Here is a 23,832-nt window from a genome sequence, read left to right on the forward strand (position 1 = left end):
TTTTTTTTTTGTTGAGACGCTTTGAGAATATCCGTGGCACAGTTTACTTGTAACTGATTTCGCTGATAATTTGTATAATACTAATAATGTTTGTATAGACACGTATGTTCGGAGACCAGAAATATTATTTTTCCATCTACTCTGCTATTTGATGTTGTACAGAAAGAATGTTGTGACAGTTGGTCGGTGTGGTATTTTTCCCGCCCCTCCTCCATTGTGATTGGACGGTCTGGTAGAAAGTGACAGTGATGAGCATTTTAACCAAAGTTGAACATTCTTTAACTCAATAGCCGATCTGTAAAAAATGCTGAGTGTTCAGCGCTTTATAGCCAGATAAAAAAAATAAAAATAAAAAAGCTCAGCACCTCGTTACCCTCTCATTGAAAACAATTGAAGAAACACACCAGTCGCTTGAAAAAAAACAACGTATTGGTGTACACGAGCCTAAGTGTCTGCTGCATCTATACCAAAAATATTGTTAAATGTTGTTAAAAAAAATTCAAGGCAGTTTCAAAGTCTGTCCTTTTTAAGCTAAATTAGCCATTGTCAGAAGTGTTGCATCTAAGCCAGAAATGGACTTGTCATGTAGGTTTAAATTTTTGGGGGGCATATTTCGAATGTGGCCAAGTTAGACTTACACCCTGATTAGCCAATGCTGACTGTGCTGTATATTTTCTAAATGTGGTCCAAATTGTTATGAATTATATGGGCCATATTTGCCATGTCATATGGGTGGCATTTTCGGCTCACACCCAGATGAGGCAGTGCCACTGTACCATATCTTTGCCAAAACTGGCCCAAATACATTTTAAGATAACTGGGCCTCATTTGCAGCATTATATGTGGGCCACTTTTTGCTCACATCCAGATGAGCCAGTGCCACTGTGCCATATATTTGCCAAAACTGGCCCAGATATGTTTTAAGATAACTGGGCCACAAATGCAACATTATATGTGGGCCACTTTTGGCTCACATTCAGATGAGCCAGTGCTCGATGAGCCATATCTTTACCAAACTTGGCCCATATGTGTTATAAGATAACTGGGCCACATTTTCAACATTATATGTGGGCCACTTTTGGCTCACGTCCAGATGAGCCAGTGGTCACTGAGCCATATATTTGGCAAACCTGGCCCAGATGTGTTATAAGATAACTGGGCCACATTTGCAACATTATACGTGGGCCACTTTTGGCTCACATCCAGATGAGCCAGTGGTCACTGAGTCATATCTTTGCCAAACCTGGCCCAGATGTGTTATAAGATAACTGGGCCACATTTGCAACATTATATGTGGGCCACTTTTGGCTCATTTTTAGGTGAGCCAGTGCCACTGTGCCATATCTTTGCCAAAACTGGCCCAGATTTGTTTTAGGATAACTGGGCCACATTTTCAGGATTATATGTGGGCCAATTTTGGCTCACATCCAGATGAGCCAGTGGTCACTGAGCCATATCTTTGCCAAACCTGGCCCAGATGTGTTATAAGATAATTGGGCCACATTTGCCACATTATATGTGGGCCACTTTTGGCTTACATCCAGATGAGCCAGTGGTCACTCAACAATATATTTGCCAAACCTGGCCCAGATGTGTTATAAGATAACTGGGCCACATTTGCAACATTATTTGTGGGCCACTTTTGGCTCACATCCAGATGAGCCAGCCCTCAATGAGCCATATCTTTGCCAAACGTGGCTCAGATGTGTTATAAGATAACTGGGCCACATTTGCAACATTATATGTGGGCCACTTTTGGCTCACATCCAGATGAGCCAGTGGTCACTGAGTCATATCTTTGCCAAACCTGGCCCAGATGTGTTATAAGATAATTGGGCCACATTTGCCACATTATATGTGGGCCACTGTTGGCTTACATCCAGATGAGCCAGTGGTCACTCAGCCATATATTTGCCAAACCTGGCCCAGATTTGTTTTAAGATAACTGGGCCACATTTGCAACATTATATGTGGGCCACTTTTGGCTCACATCCAGATGAGCCAGTGCTCGATGAGCCATATCTTTACCAAACGTGGCCCAGATGTGTTATAAGATAACTGGGCCACATTTTCAACATTATATGTGGGCCACTTTTGGCTCACATCCAGATGAGCCAGTGCTCGATGAGCCATATATTTGCCAAACCTGGCCCAGATGTGTTATAAGATAACTGGGCCACATTTGCAACATTATATGTGGGCCACTTTTGACTCACTTCCAGATTAGCCAGTGGTCACTGAGCCATATATTTGCCAAACCTGGCCCAGATTTGTTTTAAGATAATTGGGCCACATTTGCAACATTATATGTGGGCCACTTTTGGCTCACATCCAGATGAGCCAGTGCTCGATGAGCCATATATTTGCCAAACCTGGCCCAGATGTGTTATAAGATAACTGGGCCACATTTGCAACATTATATGTGGGCCACTTTTGGCTCACTTCCAGATTAGCCAGTGCACTGAGCCATATATTTGCCAAACCTGGCCCAGATTTGTTTTAAGATAATTGGGCCACATTTGCAACATTATATGTGGGCCACTTTTGGCTCACATCCAGATGAGCCAGTGCTCGATGAGCCATATATTTGCCAAACCTGGCCCAGATGTGTTATAAGATAACTGGGCCACATTTGCAACATTATATGTGGGCCACTTTTGGCTCACTTCCAGATTAGCCAGTGGTCACTGAGCCATATATTTGCCAAACCTGGCTCAGATTTGTTTTAAGATAACTGGGCCACATTTTCAGGATTATTTGTGGGCCACTTTTTGCTCACATTTAGATGAGCCAGTGGTCACTGAGTCATATCTTTGCCAAACCTGGCCCAGATGTGTTATAAGATAATTGGGCCACATTTGCAACATTATATGTGGGCCACTTTTGGCTTACATCCAGATGAGCCAGTGCTCGATGAGCCATATCTTTACCAAACGTGGCCCAGATGTGTTATAAGATAACTGGGCCACATTTTCAACATTATATGTGGGCCACTTTTGGCTCACATCGAGGTGAGCCAGTGGTCACTGAGCCATATATTTGCCAAACCTGGCCTAGATGTGTTATAAGATAACTGGGCCACATTTTCAGGATTATATGTGGGCCACTTTTGGCTCACATCCAGATGTGCCAGTGCAACTGTGCCATATCTTTGCCAAAACTGGCCCAGATGTGTTATAAGATAACTGGGCCACATTTTCAGGATTATTTGTGGGCCACTTTTTGCTCACATTTAGATGAGCCAGTGGTCACTGAGTCATATCTTTGCCAAACCTGGCCCAGATGTGTTATAAGATAATTGGGCCACATTTGCAACATTATATGTGGGCCACTTTTGGCTTACATCCAGATGAGCCAGTGCTCGATGAGCCATATCTTTACCAAACGTGGCCCAGATGTGTTATAAGATAACTGGGCCACATTTTCAACATTATATGTGGGCCACTTTTGGCTCACATCGAGGTGAGCCAGTGGTCACTGAGCCATATATTTGCCAAACCTGGCATAGATGTGTTATAAGATAACTGGGCCACATTTTCAGGATTATATGTGGGCCACTTTTGGCTCACATCCAGATGAGCCAGTGCAACTGTGCCATATCTTTGCCAAAACTGGCCCAGATATGTTATAAAATAACTGGGCCACATTTGCAACATTATATGTGGGCCTCTTTTGGCTCACATCTAGATGAGCCAGTGCCACTGAGCCATATCTTTGCCAAACCTGGCCCAGATATGTTTTAAGATAACTGGGCCACATTTGCTGAAACATATGTGGGCCATATTTGGTTTACATCCAGATTAGCCATTGTCAATTGTGCCACATATTTGCCATAGGTGGCCCACATTTGGTTTGTCATATTTGGGCCATATTTATTATCTATCAAATGGGCCACTTTAGGCTAAGATTCAGATTACACATGGCCATGAGTGCCGCATCTTTGCCTAAAATGGCCCACATGTGATTTACATTTTTTGGGCCATATTTGCCATTTTACATGTGGGCCACTTCAGGCTCAGACACATTTGGTCCGGGCCATAAGAAGGCCACCAGTGCCGCATCATTGCCTGAAGTGGCCCACATCCGTCTGCTATCTGGGGTGGAACATAAAATTTCTTCATTTCAAACTGTAAAAAGCAGCATTGAGGAAATGTAAAAACAACAACAACAACACTCTTTTATGATAGTCTGGAAATAACAAACAGCTGAAAAATTATGCACAGTTGCTACTGTAAAAACACTGCGGATGCTTTTTTTAATAGTTTTCCTTGAGGAAATATAATAATATAAATCATATTTGACATTAAACTGTCACAATCTCTTTCTACTCATCCATGTTTGATGAAGAGCAGTGCTTCGATCCAATGAGATTTCAATGTGGGAGGGGCTACTTGTCTTGAAGCCATAAACTAAGCGACATGGTTTAAAGGTGCTATATGTATTTTTTTAGCGGCCTCTATCGGTGATGTTTCAGATTGCAACCAATTTTTACAAGAGCGCTCGTGCTCTTGCGCGTGCTCGAACACAAGAGCGAAGTAACATTACTGTACTGAATGTGTCTGGAAATGTGTATTATAAACAATATGATAGTAGTGGGATGAGTGACGTTAGACAGTAGATCTAGTATATAAAAAATAAAAGTTACATCTGGCACCTACTTTTTGTTATCCTGGAACAGTCTTTTGTATTCATTTCATGTCTCATATATGTTGTAGTTTACCTTGCTATTTCATTACAGTTTACCATTATTTATTTCAGCATATCTGAAAACTTGTAATTTATCACAATAAAAATGGCGGAGGTCTCTCCATAATTCAAACGCTCTGCCGATGTTGATCCGTGTTTTCGTCCAAAGTCGATCCGATTCACGTTTGGCCTGACTCAGCAGATACATTTTTGTTTTGTTTTGTTTTTTATATTAATGTGGAGTTTGTGTTGAGTCTGTGTTGTGCTGGAAGCAGGTCGTTTTTGTGTGTTATCAGACTCCATGTCGTCAGCTGCAATGCCGTCGCATAGACTGTATATAAAAAGGAGAGAGGCTCGGGAGCGCGCATCCACGTCACATCCGATGGATTTCGCAGAAAATCCGACCCGGAGACTTCACATAGAAATAGAAATACTGGCCTTCAGAGGTAATAGCAAAACCCGACAACTGGATCATTGTAATGTGTGATTACAACCCCTTCACACACAGGCAATAAAAAAAGGATTCATTTTAGAAGAAAAGTTACATATAGCACCTTTAAGTATGTAGTTCTTAATCAGAATAGGCTGCAAGACTAGATTCAGAATGGATGAGCAAATTTGAATATGCTTTGTATTACACTGTCCATCCAATTAGTAGCTGCATATTGCTATTAACCAAACAATACAGACTTAAATTAACAATCCTACATTTGTGCTAAATCCTTATTTAGCTAAATCAAATTCAGAATACACAACTTCAATGTGTTCATGTGAAAAGAGTTCCAGAACCTTCTTTTTGTCTTTGTTCTTTTGAATGTGCTTAAGTTAAACTTTTCCAACTGTAAGCGTACACTTCTGCCTAAAGGACCATTTTTCACCTTTTACAGCAAAGCGTCTCATTTCCAATTTCTTCCACCATATTTTTCCTGATTAAAAGGAGAGAGATATGAGAAGAGAGGAGAGAGGTATGAGACGAGATATACACTAAGACAGCAAGAGGAAGGCAAGTTAGAAAATGTTTGACAGTGCTGCTTTGTGATTCAAAGCATGCCGTTATCTCCAGATTATTGACTGCAAATGTCAGAGGGGATAAAGGGGGTTTGTAAGCAGGCAAGACCCAGTGTGCTGTCGTGCAAGTGGGCATGTGTTGTATGTGTGTGTAAGTATAGAAAAGTTTACAGTGGGAAGTTGGCCCAAGGGCTTCTTAAAGATATAACACGCATTACAGAACACTCGCTGTGAGGTACAAACATCAACAAACACTTTTAAACCGTACTGACACATCAAGGTCAGGGCACTAAATGCGTCAACATGCCATTTCGGCCAACACTCACTCCCACAAACTGAATTAAGGCCAATCCACTAAATGTCACAATGTGGCATTAAATCCAAAAGCCCATGCTTCTAGTCACCTCTGTTGTGTTGGTCATGAATCTTGCCCTGGTCTAATTCAAAACCTTAAATAAAAGCTTAAGATTTCTCAGCACTTGACTTTCCCATAGACCTTTCGCTCTCACTGTGCTTTTGGTGGAGGACTTTTAGGGTGAGTGCTCACTATAAGAGTGTTGCCAGGGGAAATCACTACAATTGTCATGCATTGAGAGCTGCTCTGGCATTTAAACGGAGCTCCTGAGACTGGCGACAGTAACTTGGAATTTTCAATCAGTTTCTGAAATAAACTCTCCTCATGGCAACGGAGTAAGAACTCAGCTTTCACCCTGTGCCGACCTCACACTTGCACTCACACACTCAGAATCTCACCCTCCTGTTCTCCAGAGGAAAGACAATCAGGGCCGGATTTACCTCATATTGTGACATAGGCAAAAGCAAATTTTGGGCCACCCCACACTATGTGGGCGCTCCTTTTTTTCTGTTTTTGTTTTTTTCTGTCATTTGGCCAAAATCTCACATTATATAATGAAGCGCTAAGCACAGGCCATTTTTCCTGTGACTCGATGACAAACAAAAGACACTCTTCACTGCTCAGTGTTTCTTAAGTAAAGAAAATCCTGTACTTTAAAGAAACAGTTCTTTATTTACCCTCGCATCGTAAATAAGCAGAGACGCTCCAAACTGCTTGTGGCACTTCGTCCACAATAGAGATGGGGCGGAGTTATGAGGTTTGACGGACAGTTTGAGGAGGCAATGGGGTTACGAGATTTGGTCACAAGCTCTTTTTAATACTTCTCATTGGTTAAATATTTGCAAGACCCACAGACAGACGTAAAGAGTGACCAAAGTAATTAGTTATGTTAAAATGAACCCCCACCCATCGGAGACTTCAGAATAATATTATCAATGAAGATATATCAATAAAGTTATTGAAAATCACTCTAATAGGTATTTTGGGAATGATTGTGGAGGACTTTTATTCAGGCAATCTAGTGAGCACTAGGACAACTATGATTTCATCATGTGAAATGCCACCATGATGGCTTTGCCGAATTCCCTTTTGAACATGATTTTGCATGATTCACCATAAAAGTCCATAAATTGATCACCCAACCCATTTTTATTGGGTCTATTGTTGTTTTAACATGTCTATTTCTCCCATGCTCTGGTTTAATAATATGCCAAATGAATGTTAAAATTGCACAGACATTGCATCAGTGTTGTCAATGCATCCTGAACAGGGTCAGAAATTAACCAGAGGATGAGGCCCTACACAGAGAACCAAAAAAAGTAAGTAAGTGTGTTTTTAATTTAGAAAATGTGCTAGATGTTTAAATAAATAATAGTTGACAGATTGACAGAGTTGAAAATGTTTTTTATTTTTTTAATCTGTCCAAACACAGGGGCTGAATACTTATGCCATGTTATTTTGAATAGATAGATTTCTTAAAGTATAGTCAAATTAAAACAGTTAACCTTGAACTTCAGAGCACTGAACCAAAATCTCAGAGAACAAAAGGTCTACATACTTTTACAAGAAGCCGCATTTCATTGTTGCTGCATCTTAAACTTTCAAACACTGAAAAGTTTAGAAAATGCCTAATATCTATTAGCAAGCAGCACAGAAAGCCTCGTTCTCTGAGGTCAGACTTTCACAGTGGGTCTATAGAGCCAACAATCATCACCATCGTAATGTAATATCCACCCTAGTACATGAGCAGAGCTAGGGGGTCTCATTCTAGTAAATACATAGCTTACTTTTCCACCTTGGTGTCCTCTGATGATTCCTTTAAATAACAGGGGTTTTCTCTATGACTCTAGCACCCTGCTGACACCACAATACTCCACAGTGGTGCTCTGCCCCATCCATGACCCCTCTACATCACCTCAAGGCCTGACATTACCCTTTTAGAACACATGGGGGACAGAAAGGAAAGAATGGAATAAATTATTAGACTCTGCATCAATACCCAGATACACAACTACTGTACACCATATGGAGAATGACAGAGATTGCTAACACATTTGTTAAATTGATAGTTCACCAAAAACTGTCTTTATTTGTTGTTGTGTGACTTGTTATTCTTGTCCATTTTTCACACAAAGCTACTGTATGATACAAATTCAGAAGACTTGTAGATTTGTTTCTCCACATTTCTATGGTATACTGGAAAACAATGATAAGCATTTCAGAAGGCGTTTAGTGTCAAAAACATTCAATATCTGCAAAGAATCAATATTTACAGTGTTGACCCTTCTTCTTCATAACCTTTGCAGCTTCTGGGCCAAATCCTGACTGATGGGGATCCATTCTTTTCCTATTATGCTCCCAATTTGCCTTTTGATGATTGACCACAGATTCTCTATGGGATTAAGATCTGGGGAGTTGCCTGGTCACGGATAAAAAATGTCAATGTAATGATCTCCGAGCCACTTGATTATCACTTTTACCTTGTGACATGGTGCTCCATCATGCTGGAAAATGCACAGATCATCACCAAATTGCTCCTGGATCTGTGGAAGAAGTTGCTCTTGCAAGATGTTTTGATATCATTCTTATTCATGGCAGTGTTTTTAGGCAGAATTGGGAGAGAGTCCCCACTCCCAAGCAACGCCACACATGGATGGTCTCAGAATGCTTCACTGTTGCCACGACAGGACTCACGGTAGCGTTCACCTTTTCTTCTCCAGACAATCGATTGTCCCAAACAGTCGGGAGGGGGCTTCATCAGAGAAAATAACTTTGCACCAGTCTTCTGCTGTCTAATCATTGTACATCCTGACAAATTTCAGTCTGTCTTTGATGTTTTTCTTGGAGAGATGTGGCTTCTTTGCTGCCCTTCTTGACACCAGGCTATTGTAAAAAAGTCTTGGCCTCACTGCACTCGCATACACCTGCTGCCAATACTGAGCAAGCTCTGTACTGGTGGCAACACAATTCCGCAGCTGACTCCTCAGTAGGAGATTGTGGCACTTTCTGGACACTTTGGGACACTTCTTCTAGCCTGGGTTTCCCCATACTGCCTTTGCGCAGCGTGATTTTATTCACGCTGCTAGGCAGTCTGGATACCATGGACCAAATTTTCGCCTCAGCGAGGGGACCAATCACAGAACGGGGAGGGAGCAGCAAGACGATGACGACGTCTATGCGACACACCGAAGCAGTTTGTTTATACCTATGGATCAAACATGGCAGCAGACGCGAAGTTACCTTTCGATGCAGCCTTAGGTCTTGTTCTAAGTAGTTTAGAACGCAAATAAATCTTTGACCCATCGTCTTCTTTCTCGTCTAATTTCTGTCGCTCTACATACGTCATCTGGTAAAATTGAAACGATTGGCTATGAGCTACGTACACGCGCATTTGATAGACATTCGTGGCACCCAATAAACGGCTCTGGGCATTCGTAAACCACGCCTCAAATACAAGAAAATGAACATGTGGTTCCCAGACCACGTCTCAATGTCAATGAGACGTGGTCTGACGTAAGCCAGGCTAGTCTTCTTCACTGAAGTTGAACATCTCTCCTTCAAGTTCTTGGTGATCCGGTAAATGGTTCTTTCAGGTGCAGTATTCTTAGCAACCATTGCTAACACAAGAACACATTGATTGGAAGCACGCGGTAAAAAGAGTTGATGCCTTTAAGTCCAATCAACTTGGATGTTTAAGTTACTTCAACTTAAATTACATTAAACTGACTTAAAAAAAAATGAGTTGAATCTTGTATAACTGCAAAAAGTTGAAAATTGCTTAACTTATTTTGATGAGTTAAAGCAATGTAAAAACATATGCTGTCATAAGTTATTAATCATATCATTTTTCTTCCCTCCGTTTATAGCAATCAGTCTGCACTTATAATCCAATATGAATGATTACTGAATGATAACGAATGGTCAATTAAGCTTTTTGCAATTATTTAAAATTCATCTGATCACTCTGCCAAATAATGAAACAATGTTAATCAACACCACAACAACTGAAGCAGCTAACTTTGAAAAACAAAATTTGTTCAAATTTTTCAGCCAAAACTTTTGGCCATGACTGTAGTGTACGAGTCACATGGACCATTTTCATGATACTTTTATGATGCTTTTGTGTCCTACATGTAATACAGGTTTGGAACAACATGAGTAATAGCACAGATAATGAAAGAATTTACATTTTTGGTTGAACTATTCCTTTAAGGAATCATTTCAGATTTTACCTCAAAAAAGCACAAGGACATGCATGGCCACCTCTCAGCCCAATGTGGCAGAAACGAGAGAAGTTGCTGATTAGATCAGAGAGTTACTCACTTCAGAATGAGTCATTCAGACCACATGGCAAGAGTGCCAACATGTCACATGCCTTTCACTCTCCACTGCCCCTAATCAAGAGCCCTGTTTAGCAGATGGGTGGAGGCAGGGTGCTTCCCACGAATAGAGAAGGGGAATCGCTTAAACGAGATAAGCAACAGCATGGAGGCCCTCTGCATCACTCTCTAATGAGGGAGAATTGAGTCCTGCAGACTTTATGCGAAAACAGCTTGAGGAAGACTGAACAGAGAGCTTTTTCCAAGACAATTCTTAATGAATTGAGGGGGAAATACTAAAGGTGAATTAACTTTAAAATCTTCGTTTAAAAAAAATAACAGCTATAGTTTATTCCAAAAGCGTGTTTAAAACTATAAAGAATAATGTTTTCAAAATTGTGATTAATGTAACAAAAAATACAACACAACTCTAACAGAATGATAAGTAAGTAATGATTAATTTAATATCCCAAGCAAACCCAGTCAAGCTGATCAGGTCTCTCTCAAAACATGGAAAGAATCTGACTGTGTAATAATGCAATTGACCAATCAGAATCGAGTATTTGTAAAGACAAGAGCCAATTTTAAGTGAAAACTTGAGGTATTAAGATTTAACTTGGGACAGCTTGGTAAGGAACACTTTTAGGTGACAACAGCTTTTAAAAAGTTCTGAGCACTGCAAAGAACAACACTTTTGGAGGAGAAATATCAGCTTAATTGAAATCTGCCAAGAAATGAGCTGAATCGCTAAAAAGCAAATCACACTGTAAAAAGAAAAGGTGCCTGGAGGAACCTTTTGGGGTTCTTCACTTTGCCACACCGGCGGAACCGTCTGTAGATCCTCTAGGAACCCTTTTAAAAGGGGCGGTTCTCTGAGGAACCACCCAGGTTTCCTGAGGAACTCCTATATTAGGCACTGTGTAGAACCGTTTTGGGTGCCTCCAGGAACCAATTTGTATTTATTCATTATTATTTAATGTTGTTACTATGGTTACCATTCATTTTTATACCATTCTATTATTATAATATACAAACTGAACCAAATACAAAATAAGAATTGTTTATTACATATTTTAGATCCATTTTAATACATACACTTCCATACACTTGGGAAAAGAAGCTAGTATAGATGAATATCAATGAATAGAATACACAAACAAATAGTATAATACATAAGCAACATGAATAATCAACCGTGTATATACAATAGGCTATACAAGAAAAGACATCTCAACAAAATGCATGGAAACACATAATGTTGCATATAAAAAAAATATTAAAAAAGTGCATCTTCACTAAAGTTAAGTTGTGTTAAGCTTGTTAAGTCTGATGTCACTGTTTCCAAATCCAAAAGCTCTATCAGATGCCAAAAACAAACATCAAACGGTGCTAATATACACTCATTGTGCTGTAAAATTCCTGAAAATGATAATCCTAACTTTTATCTCTATACCGAAATCTCAGATGGTTAGTTATTAAGCTATTTTTGAATCGTAAAATATTGAAGTCTGTGATGCCGTGAGACTGGAGACTGTAATGAAAAGCCATAGGGCTTTTGAAAAGCTTAAATGTGTGACTTGAATCAACAGGACTCATAAATGGTTGTTGAGTATTCTCACTAGAAACAAGATAGATAGTTAAGGTGCAGTATAATTATCTGTTGTTCATTGAATTTTCACTGGTGAATTCCAGTCATTTCAATAAGAATCCACACAATCAGCAATTTTATGTGTGGTCAAAAATGTCACTATGGGACCAAGTTGGTCACTGGAATTGGCTGGATTAGACCAACAGAAAGCTGCTGGAAAGTGACTCCTGTGTGAGCTGTGCTTCATACATTACGTCGCTACACTGCTGACAATGGTCAATGGACTTTTTTGCCCGTGTAATTTCACGAATTTCACAAATGTGACCGCACCTTTACTCGCTGCAACATAAAATGCAATCAATAATAAAATCTTCACAAGGGACATGTGAGGTACTTCACGACTAAAAAAAAGTCAAAAGGTGGAGCAGCTTAATTTTCCATTTGTTTTCCCTCTTTTCTGGTGGATGGTCCAGGTACTTCAATGATTTTCAGGTCTACAGGAGGATTTTTTATTCTTGTTCAAACTTGTATTTCAGCTTACAGAGGTCCCTGCAAAGAACCAAAATTACTATTAGCAAAGTTATTAAAGTGATAGTTGTGAACTTAAAATAATTTCCTTAGCCTTGTGACATTACTAACCTGTTTGACTTTCTGTCTGTGGAACCCAAACGCAGATCTCGGGCATAATGATCCCAGTCATCATTCAATTTCACTGCATGAGACAAGCAGAACAAAATTGTGTAAATCATTAATGAAAACATTCTTATGTACACTTGTCTAGTTCAATTCAATGCAACAATTTATGTAAAAATGGTTAAATGTTCTGTTAAGCTCCAAAAATGTCCCAGAAAAGTTTTCTGAGTAACATGAATGAGATTTGAGAGCATCAAGGAATATTTTCAGAGAATAACTGATTAAAATACACAAGTACACTGTCAAACAAAACAAATTCACACAGAAGAGTTCATAGTAATAAAGTACTTGCATGTGGTGCAGGTAACTTACTGTAATTCAATGTTGCCTCTGAAATGTTCAGATGATTTTAGAAATGCAGTGGTTGTTCTGGGGAAACAAAAGAACAAAGCTTATTATATCCATTCACAACATAATATTTTTTAGTCAGTAAAGGTCTTGAAAATGGTATTTGAAAGAATCAGGGTAAATTACCTGTAGTAAATAAACAAAAACAGACCAAACTAACGTTAACTATAGCTAGGCCTATCCACTTGTGTTATTCATAACAAAAGCCAATGACAGCAGGAATCAGCTATCAATTAGTTATATCAGCAATTTGAAGACACATTTGTACATAATACATTGAAGTGAATGACTAAAACAATCTAAGACAATAAGTCAATGATTTCCATTTGATCTTTAACGTTAGCTAGTTCATTAGATTAGTTAGCATCGCGAGATTCGCGACTAAAAACCTTCATACCACATACTGTGCAATAAACGAGTGGTAAACACTGTAAAAACGATAAAGAAAAATAAAATAAAATTAGTTTCTATGTGTTTGAATATATAGTGAGTAGACTCTGTATTTATATTTCTTTGGCGAGTTTACAAACCTTGTAACGGAGAGCCGAACAAACAGCTGAAGCTTTGGTGAAAGGAGCCGTTACTTTCAAATCCGATGACGATCAGCTGAGCTGTGTTGCGCGCGAGCAGCGCGAGGTTCACTGATGACAGCAGAGGCAGTTTCGAGACAGAATAAAACTGTTCTCCTCCTGCTGCTTCTCCTCTTGCTTCTTCTTTTTCTTCTTCTCCACCTGCTTCTTCTTATTCTTCGTCTCTTCCTGCTTCTTCTTCTTCATATCATTATTATTATTATTAGGCTACTTACTATTTATGGTAGTTAAGTTTTAAATTAATCAATAAAATAGGTCTATACTAAATAAATGTAAGTATACTGAATCAGAAGTATAAATTATGAAATATATTATTATTATTATTATTATTTTAAACTTAAGTAGCCTATAACAATAATAGGATAATAATCTTATTCTGGCCTCACAGAACCATTGGGTTCCTCCAGATGCTGGCTTTAACATAAGAGATCTTCCAGGAACCACTTAAATGTTAAAAGATCTTACAATAACCCTTTTATAGCATTCAAGTTCCTCTAGTTTCCCCCAAAGCACTTCGAGGTCTCATGGTAGTGAAAAGGTGACTCCAGAACCTCTGAACTGAATACAAAGTGCTTAAAGGATCCCATAAGTTCGAGCAAGAACCTCAAAGATTGTCAGTGATCCTCCAGGAACCCTACTATAGGAGAAAGAGCTTTGAGGCACTTAAATTACATTTTTAAGTTCCTTGAGTATCCGACAGGATATTTGAGGCACCTTTAGTTTTTACAGTGCAGAAACACTTTTCTCTGTTTCAGTACATTATGTATGCCCTACACAAGTTTTACTCGCTTTAAGTTACCAATTCATTTGAAAATGGATTAAAAAAGTCATGAATAATATACTTAGTGGATTTCTGTGGGGTTTAGAACTGTATGAATAGAGGTACATTTATAAAATAAGCTTTTTTTTAAATAAAGCATTCAACCAGTTGTATTGGCAAAACTGTAGTGAGAATTTTTTTTTAAATAATGTATTCAGTATCACTGTGCCAACTCCAAAATGAACTAGACATGATTGTCTGATAGCTTTAGTTCCCAATTTATCTTAGCCGCAGAGACATAGGCCTGTTTACAGAAAATGCAGACACTATTGCAGATTGCAAAGAAATGCAACGATAAAGAATAAATCAACTAAAATTCATTAAAACACATTTATTGTTGCATCTAGACTTGTATTTAGCAGTCAAGAGGGATTCTACTCATTTATATGTATGGCTGTACACTTTTGTTCATGGTTAGCTATTTTGAATATCAGCTTTCTTAGTCTTCAAATCCATACACGTCTTTACTATGAATCTGAGTGAGCTTATTCGGTTTACTTGTAGATTATTTTTGTCATGCACTTCCCAAGAGTACTTCAAGCTTGGAGCTTCTAAGAGCAAGCCTGGGGCAAAAAACACATTAGGAGATTTTTTCTATGGTCAAAATACACTGTTTTCCACCCAATAAGACTTCAGCAATCACAGCAACATCCTAAGATATAATCACAACCTCTAAATTTCAAAATATGTGGTAAGAAGCACAGACTATTGTTGTAGTCTTCACAGTCACAGTGCAATGCATCTGAATTTATGACAAATCAGCCACAAGTATTTTCCAAAGCATGCTTAATTAACCACCTGTGCAGGATATTGACAAAAAAAGAGAATACATCATACAGAGTTATCAATCATTGACTTTAAACATATGGTACCTTTAATTGCATTCCGTTGTAATTATGGTGCAGATTATTTTTCATTAGGCATCACTCCAATCACAGATGGATCAAGCACATATTTGGAGCATTATGAAGCTATCTCACCAAAAATAACTCGGAAAAAAGATTTGCCGTCTTTGCAAATGGAATTACAAAGATCTAAAGTTAAAAATTGCTCATAAAACATCTTATGGAATTTTAGTTTCAACCATATTTTAGGCCTGGAGGTTTTTACAATGTTTAAATCCATTTTTTTTTTAAATGTTGTTCAGCCCAGGCTGTCTCAAGCGTATACTGCAAGAAACCATGGATGAGCCATTGCTTTTTTTCTGTGGTTTTATGGCTATAGCAAATGCTGGCTGCTATGAATTCAGAGTCACAGCGTGATACCTACTTTCCTGCTTGAGGTTTGAGCCAATGTTCCTAGAGCACAGTCCTCTGCCTGCATGACTGACCTCTACATGACCCCAGTTCCTTTCTAAGCATGATTGGTTCCAAAGCTGGTGATAGATAGATAGATAGATAAATAGATAGATAGATAGATAGATAGATAGATAGATAGATAGATAGATAGATAGATAGATAGATAGATAGATAGATAGATAGATAGATAGATAGATAGATAGATAGATAGATAGATAGATAGATAGATAGATAGATAGACCTTGAGACATACTCAGGAACATCCTGTAAATAGAGCGATAACAATGTCGAATTTATGTGGAGAATCGCCAAGGATGATTCGCATCTCAAGGATCAATTTTATTGGCAGTCAAAACAGTTTCAAAACATCACATCTGAATGAATTTTTTTTCTGCCATGTCTTGGTGGATTAGACATGCTGTTAACAGATCTCCTAGGCCCTCATCAAAGAAATGGCCTAAACATAATGAGATCCCTTAGGTACTGCATACACATTTATGAGGGTCTAGAGGGTGTTGGAAGCACCAGAAGATACAAAAATGATACATGACGATTTGTAGGTATCTATGACCTAATTTATACATAGACACACTTCCAATTAAACATAATCATCCCACGGTCAAATTGTTCTGGGCACCATTTTTTGCTGTCAAACAGCAAAACCATGAACAAACCTCAAGGTGCTGATGTTAAACTGAATGCACAACTCAGGCAGTCTTTTGTTTAACCAGACACAAGTTAAGCATTAATTTTGAGGAACACGAGAACGTGTTACAAACAAACCCAGAATAACAAAGAACCACATTCAACAGCATTTAATAGTTAACTTTGCTAGTCTCTAAGCATATCACAAGGCTGACACTTTAACACACACTAACTGCTTTCCCTCCAGAGAGAACAGCACAGACGCTCTCTGATCTTAGAACAGGGGATCAACGCGTCTGTCAGGGGTTGTGGAAGAATAAACAACAGGAGCAAACTGGTTTTGAATGAGGAAGGGTGGGGGCAAGGGCTGTTAAGTTGTCAGAGGAAATGGAATGTGCCGATCTGCCCGCGTTTCCTCCTGCACATTCAGCTGACAACAAAATATCACCCTAGTCTGGGAAAAGTCACGGAGCTCATTTTACTCACAGATAAAAGTGTGGAAGAACACTTTTGGCCCCTTGTTGCCTTTTCCGAGATAAGGAACTGTTGAATCATGAGGTGGAATTTAAATTGGCCACCCCCCACATGTTGAATTTGAATTTGAATTGGACAGGATGAGGAATTGACTAAATAGTAATTCAAAGAAATGTAATACCATACCAATAATCCATTCTGGGAAATAATTGTTTTCCCATCCTGGTCCAGAAAAGTTAATCAATTAAAAATAATGCAATTTATAAACTAGCATCCTGTTTGCTATTGAATTGAATTAAAATTAAAAAAAATTCTGAATGGTGCACAACCCTGCAAGATTTATGGAAGAAGAGGCAGTTTCACGATCCACCTCAACCAGAATTTGCAGGTCAGCATGTTAAAAATTCAGACAGGTGTCAGAGAAAAACTCAGTATAGAGATTGAAGGTAAACAAGTGCATTGACCAACAACTGGCAATATAATTATTGCTGAAAAGCCAAACAGAAAACACCAATTACCAGTTTCTGTCAGTGCTTAGTCAAGTTGTTCACTCTTCAACATCCAAAAAGCCACAGCTCAGCTGGATCGCTTAAAATGCCATCTTGCTGTTTTTCCTCAGACACTTTCCATGTGGCAGATGACATGAAAATGTATTAATCATCAGACCGGCCTAAACCCGAAGCTTATAATTTATCAGCCTCTCTTAGTCTGCCGTACTTTCTCAGAAGAAAACGTCCATCTGCTAAACCTCCTCGCACCACCTCAGCCTCTGCATTAAACCTTCTGTCTGACAGCTAGTTATTAGCTCATTCTCTCCGAGTGACCAGACATTTTGAACTCTTGTTTTTCATTAGTTCCTCGCCAGGCTTTCTAATGGGTCTGGTGGGAGATAAGCACACAGCACTGGGTTAAAAGCACAGGAGGACAGGATATGACAGTGCGGGGCCGGGGCCCTATAAAGTTTCAGTGACGTTAAGAAAAAATCTCATATGAAATGCCACGGAAGGCAGCTGGCCCATAACAGGAAACTGGTCCTGATAATAGTTATTTGTGCAGTGATAGGGCGTGGGGCTGAGAATGCACTCCTCTCAGATAAAGGCTCAGGGAGCACGGCCTACTAATAGTATCGAAGTATGGAAAAAAAGAGGGGGTGAGTAAGGATGGCTGCGCTGAAAGCAGAGAAGGAGAGAATGAACTGTCAGTGAGCTGCTCCATCAATAGCACATTGTGGTGGGAGTTCTACAAAAGGGCCATAAGGGAAATGTGTGAAAGAATTGTCAATACCCTCTCTCCACCCGATGAGGGAACACAATCTATAATGCCATCTCAGAAGCATAACTCTTTCTTGCGGGTCTAAAAAAAGTATCTGTGGTGTCCTATGAGAGTGAGGATTAAATTGTCATTTTGGCATGGAAGCTGAACTCGCTCTATGGTCTAAAGCAGGGTCAAGGCCTTTAAGGCAGGCATGGTTTGGAACGCTCACCCACTGCACTCAGCACCTGTGAAACAGACTGACTGGGAGTGTTATTGTTGTGTGTGACAGGGAATTTAAGAGCAGGGGATATTTTTAGGTCAAGCCAGATAAATCAGATACATCTCATCCTTTCCAGATAGTAACACCATTCCTCGTAGAATCCTAATTAATGTTTCCTCTTGAGAGCTTTTGTGAAACCACTTGAAGTAGGCCTATAAAAAAAAATACCTGTGATAGTCACTGAGCTGAGGACACGATGATGAAAGAGTGCTTTTTTGAACGTGGAACAAAATATAAGAGCTTTTGGCAGGTTGGGATGTATTGTTTGGAATTCCCAATCCTCTGCAGCTAATTTTTCTTTGAATTGCTACAGCGGGATCCAAAAGTCTAGTTTAATTCAATGTCATTTGCCGTTTCTTTATTCAAATTATTTGTGAAATTTGCTAGCAATTTCTGAGTGTAAATTGTTTTAAAGTAAATCCTTTTATTACAATTTGAATAAAAAGTAAAAATTGTGGTTTGGTACAAAGTTGGTGGTTGTTGGTGCACTTCCAAACAAAACATCCCATAATGATCATGTGTCAGGGCAGGGGTCATTCGCACAGAACGTGTTTTTGCATTTAAAAATGGAATAAAAAAAAACATTAAGGTATAGAAACTCGTTTTATAAAGTTGAACGCTTAACTCTGAACTAAAATAACCAACTCATAAGAGTAGTTTTTTTGTGAATCAGGCCACACTTAGCAGCAAAAAACTATACGAGAGACATTTCTTGACATTATTTCGCATTACACTGTTATTGCTTTACATTCGATACAGACCGCAAAACTCACATTTACAGCCCAGGTGAAACATGAGTTCTTTTGGCCTTGAAGATGAATGGTGTGCAGGAAACACTGGAAAAATGGAATACATCTGACCATCTGTAGTCATATGATCTTTGTCACAAATGTGAGTATTGACCTAGAAATAATATAGAATTCGAAATATTTCGATTTTATGCGTAACCTAACTTTCTTTGTTTTAACTTTGTTTTTTGAATTTTATTTCAAAGTTTAAATGAAAAACAAAATCCCAGATTTTCAATATCAAGCTTTTGGACCCCACTGTATATATTATATGTTTGCACTTTTCTATGGAATGATAACAACAAAAGAAGCTCTTTTAGGTAAAAACTCTATACCTGCTAGAGCAGAAGATAGATTTAAGCGTGTTTATCTGTATTCATGCAAAAGGGGTTCACATACACCAACTGCTAAACTCATAACATTATAGAGGGAATGATTAGTTATCTTGGCAGCGTTTTATATGAAGCCCATAAAATACTGCTTTCTCAAAGCCTAAGCCTTCAGCTGGATATATTGAATGCAAGACTGCCACATGGTCATTGTTACCAAAAGCCATTTTTCTCCTGGTTTCCATTCCTCCACTCCTCTCATCCCTCTTTCCTCCTCTCCTTTGTTTGTGCTTGACTTGTTTTCCCTGGTGTTCTTATATGATTACAGCGTGCTTGTTTACTGCAAATACGGCCCATCTCTATATTTCGAAGAAAAGTGCAGAACCCTGTGGATATTGTGTGCTGTCCCTTTATTTCCCTCACATCCTTCTCTTCCATTTCTTTTCTGTCACTCTCTCGCACATGCACCGCAAGTATTCACACACTTGTAAGTCTCCTGACCTATACGCTGTGAAAGTGTGTGTGTATTATGTTTGGTTGTGTGCCAAAGCATCAGGATTCTTTTAAGGGTCCTCTGCATCTGCCTTTCAAATAGATTATCTTTCTCTTTCTCGCCGTCACACACATAAGTATAGAGCATCTATACATATTAAACACGCATGCAGACACAGTTGGGTGTATTACTGAGACACAAGGGCTATCCATTTCATAGGTGGATAATTGGATCTTTCTTTGCAGAATAATTATAATCTAAATCATTCCAACTTCAAGCCTGCCACTGGAGTGCCTTGTTTGTGTGGAAATTTGTGTGTGGCATATGGCCTATTATGGTAGTCAGAATGGCTTGTGTGTCAATACTGTGAATGTGCGTGTGCAGAAAGGCTGAAATTTCATTTCAGCACACCCTTGATTATGAATGGCTGGAAGATGCCGCAAGGAATTACTCAGTCACTTGACTGTCCGAGTCTCATGACAGCTAGAGAGTGTGTGTGTGTGTTATATATGTCCCTGTGTGTGAGGGAGTGAAATGGAGGATACAGAGGTCCACACCAGATCTGACAGGAAAACAGCATTTATCTATCCTCCTATCATATAGATTCAAGTCATCAATACTTGTTGTACATCAGTTCAGCTGACAGCATTTGTGGCATATTCCTTTACCATAAAAATTATTTTCGACTAGTCCCTCCTGTTATTTAAAAAGATCAAAAACCTAGGTGACAGTGAAGCACTTACAATAGAAGTGAATGGGGTCAATTTGTGAATGGCTAACATAAGGTTCAATTGGTTAATATTGGATAACTACATTAGTTAACAAACTAACAACTAACAATGAAAAATACTTTCAAAGCATTTATTAATCTTAGTCAGTTAACTTATTAACTTAATGCATTAACTAACATTAAGTAATGAGACCTTATTGTAAAATGTTACAAATGCATACATTTTTTTTACTAACCTTATCGTTATACTAACTAATTTTACAAGTTTGTTGCCATGACAAAATGAGAGACCACTCAAAATTATTTTTGTGGTGATCAACTTTATGCCAACATTCTGTAGGCTACCTGAACCCCAAATACTGCTTTAATAAAGTGTTCTCCCAGCAAACATAAGCTGTAACTTGTTTTGACAGAGCTAATCAACCATTCAGAAACCAAATGTCCTCATAATGAATCTCTAACCTTTCTTAGCTCAATTTTAAGCCTATTTACTATTGTTATATTTGACAAATCAGCCAAGCCGTTTGGTTACGGCTGTGAACAACACAAACATCTGTAATATAAGACTCTGAGCAAAGGTTTAAGTTTTTCATGAGGGCTCTGAACCAATCGCCATCAGGAGGGCAGGTTTTGCTGGTCGGGGCGGAGTTTTCTAGACTATTTAAAGTGCGGCGGTGCAAAGTGTTGGAGAAGCCAGTGTACCTTGGAGGACACGAAAGGGGGAGGTAACGCGTTTGTTTTGGAGACCTTGCGGGATACACACAGCACCAGCACCAATGGAGAGTAAGGACCATTAACTATAGTCCTGGGGAAATACGCAGGTATGCGTCCGTTCGAGGTGTTGTGTTGAGAACTTATTAACATACATGAGCCTCGTGAGCAGTCAACATTGACTCGCCCTTTTCCTCTTTGTGCCGCGCTCTGCGCGACTGGCTTGTTTACGCACCCAGGTGCGCGTGGTGGTTTATTGTGTAGTGAGGTGACTACTATGGCTCTGTACCTAGACAGCATTTCGAGCGCGTCAGAATAATTCTAGTACGCCTCTCAAGTATGACACTCACATAACCCTTTTGTATTTCAGAAGCAGTATTCCATGTCTCTCCTCTGCCCTGTTATTGATGGGAAACCAACTGGACCGGATCACCCACCTGAACTACAGCGAGCTACCCACCGGGGATCCATCGGGCATCGAGAAGGACGAGTTACGTGTTGGTGTGGCGTATTTCTTTTCCGATGAGGAGGAAGAACTGGACGATCGATCGCAGTCGGACAGCTTTAAAGACAACAACAGCCCGAGCAAAGACGGTCCGATTGCACTTAACGAGATCGAGTACTCGGCGTTCTGCTGCCAGGAATGTATATACTCCAAACTGCGAGAGAATGAGGACCTGAATGTTTATTCTGTGAAAACTTTATTGACCATGTGCAAACCCGGGGATCTACTGGAGTTAGTGGCCAACGCACAACCCCCGCACTGGGCGATCTTTGAAGGGGAGGACCAGGTTATTCACCTCTACAAGGGGGAGATCCGCAAGGACAGCTTGTTTGAGATCAGCTGCGGTCGACAGGGCAGGATAGTGAACAATCGGTACCGTTACCGGCCGCTGCCCGCTGATTTGGTGATGCAGAACGCGAGCGGCCACGTGGGGCTCAGCAGTGGCGAGATTTGCTGGACGAACTCGGAAAGTTTCGCAGCCTGGTGCCGTTTCGGCAAGCGGGAGTTTAAAGCGGGCGGGGAGGCGCACTCGGTCGAGCAGCGCTACTTTCTGAAGGTGCACCTGTCCGAGAGCACCGCGCACACGCTCATGTTCCGCAGCCTGGAGGAGATGATTCGCGAGAGACGGCGCGTGGACGCCAGTGGCATTCTGAAGGAGCTGTCGCTGGTTACCGGGAAGGAATGAGCGCAAATTTGGGACTCTCTGCATGCCTTGAGCAAGGGCTGCTTACCTTTATTTCAGGACTTTGGCAGGGTTGTGCGTATTTGTGTGAACATATTTTGGCAAAGACAACGCCCCTTTTGGTTGTGCTGTGAGAACCGATGGCCCCACTAAAGTCACCCTGTACCTTTAAAAAGGAAAAAGATAAAACATAAGGTGAGAAACATCACAGTTCCCCCATGACAGTCCCTTCAAATTCGCACCCGAGCTCTGCTGCGGCAGATGGTGACCACGATGCGTTCATATGTCTGTGGCAAGCCGTTTTGACATGTATTCCTTAAGACTAACTAGTAGGCTAATTGTTTTTCTTACTAACATTCATTATTTACCAGTAACTATTCAAATAGTATCTTTTCCCTTTGTCCTAGCAATATGTCAATAAATAGCCTACTAGTAGGCTATTGTGTATTCCAATTGTTACTAGAGTTGAGATCAACATCAATACTATCTAATTGGTAGCTAAAAACAGGCACTAGTGCCTAGGAATGTCTATACTGGAAGTAAAGAGTTCATATCTGAACCACAGATCCACCTAGAATGAAATGGCAAAAAATGGCAATCTGTATGGTTGGTTGTCATTATCAGAACAGTGACTTGAAGAAAAGTACTATTGGAAGGAATAATTAGGCTATACTGGTAAAATAGAAAAAGATAGGCCTACTAACCACTATTGGACTACTTGCTGCTAATTAAAAATATGTACTGGTAACCTTAAAACAAATAGGTAGTTTAAAGGAATACTTGTTATACAGCTTGCCACATTGTCTCTTATTTGACTGAACTCTAGCTTTGCGTGAAACGTGGAGCTCGGTTATTGCGCATCTGTGCAGCTGCATTAGTTCTTCTAACCCCCTACAGGCGACAACACACGAGCCTTTGTTTTCATTCTCTTACCAACAAATGCAGCGAACATTCTTCTGTTTTTGGAGTCCATATTTTTGTATTTCAGTTAGTACGTTTAAAGAAAACTGTTTTTATTCAAATAAACGTAGATTGCCCTATGAAAATTGCGTTGGTCTCTAGCTCTTTTTCATACTGTTTTGCCTGCATACAAATGCAATAAGCGAGCACGTGCTGGGCTAAGGCAGCCTCACGTCACGCGAGTGCCTAACCGATGCACTATAATTCATACATGGACCTTCTGTATTGTTCACAGTATCGACTATTTTTCTCATTTGGTTTTGGGGGATTTATTTC

At 39.7% G+C, this 23,832-nt stretch overlaps 1 protein-coding gene across 2 annotated transcripts; it reads left to right on the forward strand.

The window, feature by feature from the left end:
• Positions 1 to 21,367: 21,367 nt before the first annotated feature.
• lratd1 (LRAT domain containing 1) lies at positions 21,368 to 23,186 on the forward strand. Of its 2 annotated transcripts, none has more exons than XM_056242183.1 (2): positions 21,368 to 21,519; positions 21,780 to 23,186. In XM_056242183.1, the coding sequence occupies exon 2, from the start codon at positions 21,817 to 21,819 to the stop codon at positions 22,597 to 22,599; it is 783 nt and encodes a 260-aa protein (XP_056098158.1). In that variant the 5' UTR covers positions 21,368 to 21,519; positions 21,780 to 21,816; the 3' UTR covers positions 22,600 to 23,186. The 2 variants fall into 2 exon arrangements, with proteins under 2 accessions (XP_056098158.1, XP_056098159.1); XM_056242184.1 differs by having other exon boundaries at positions 21,375 to 21,573.
• The last annotated feature ends 646 nt before the right edge of the window (positions 23,187 to 23,832 follow it).

The sequence above is a fragment of the Rhinichthys klamathensis genome, unplaced genomic scaffold (assembly GCF_029890125.1).
Source record: "Rhinichthys klamathensis goyatoka isolate OS25496 unplaced genomic scaffold, OSU_Roscu_1.1 h1tg000705l_1, whole genome shotgun sequence".
In the NCBI taxonomy this organism is placed as follows: domain Eukaryota; kingdom Metazoa; phylum Chordata; class Actinopteri; order Cypriniformes; family Leuciscidae; genus Rhinichthys; species Rhinichthys klamathensis.

Excerpts from the sequence above, each read along its gene's own strand:
- lratd1 (XM_056242183.1), top strand. The coding sequence starts at position 21,817 with ATGGGAAACCAACTGGACCGGATCACCCACCTGAACTACAGCGAGCTA.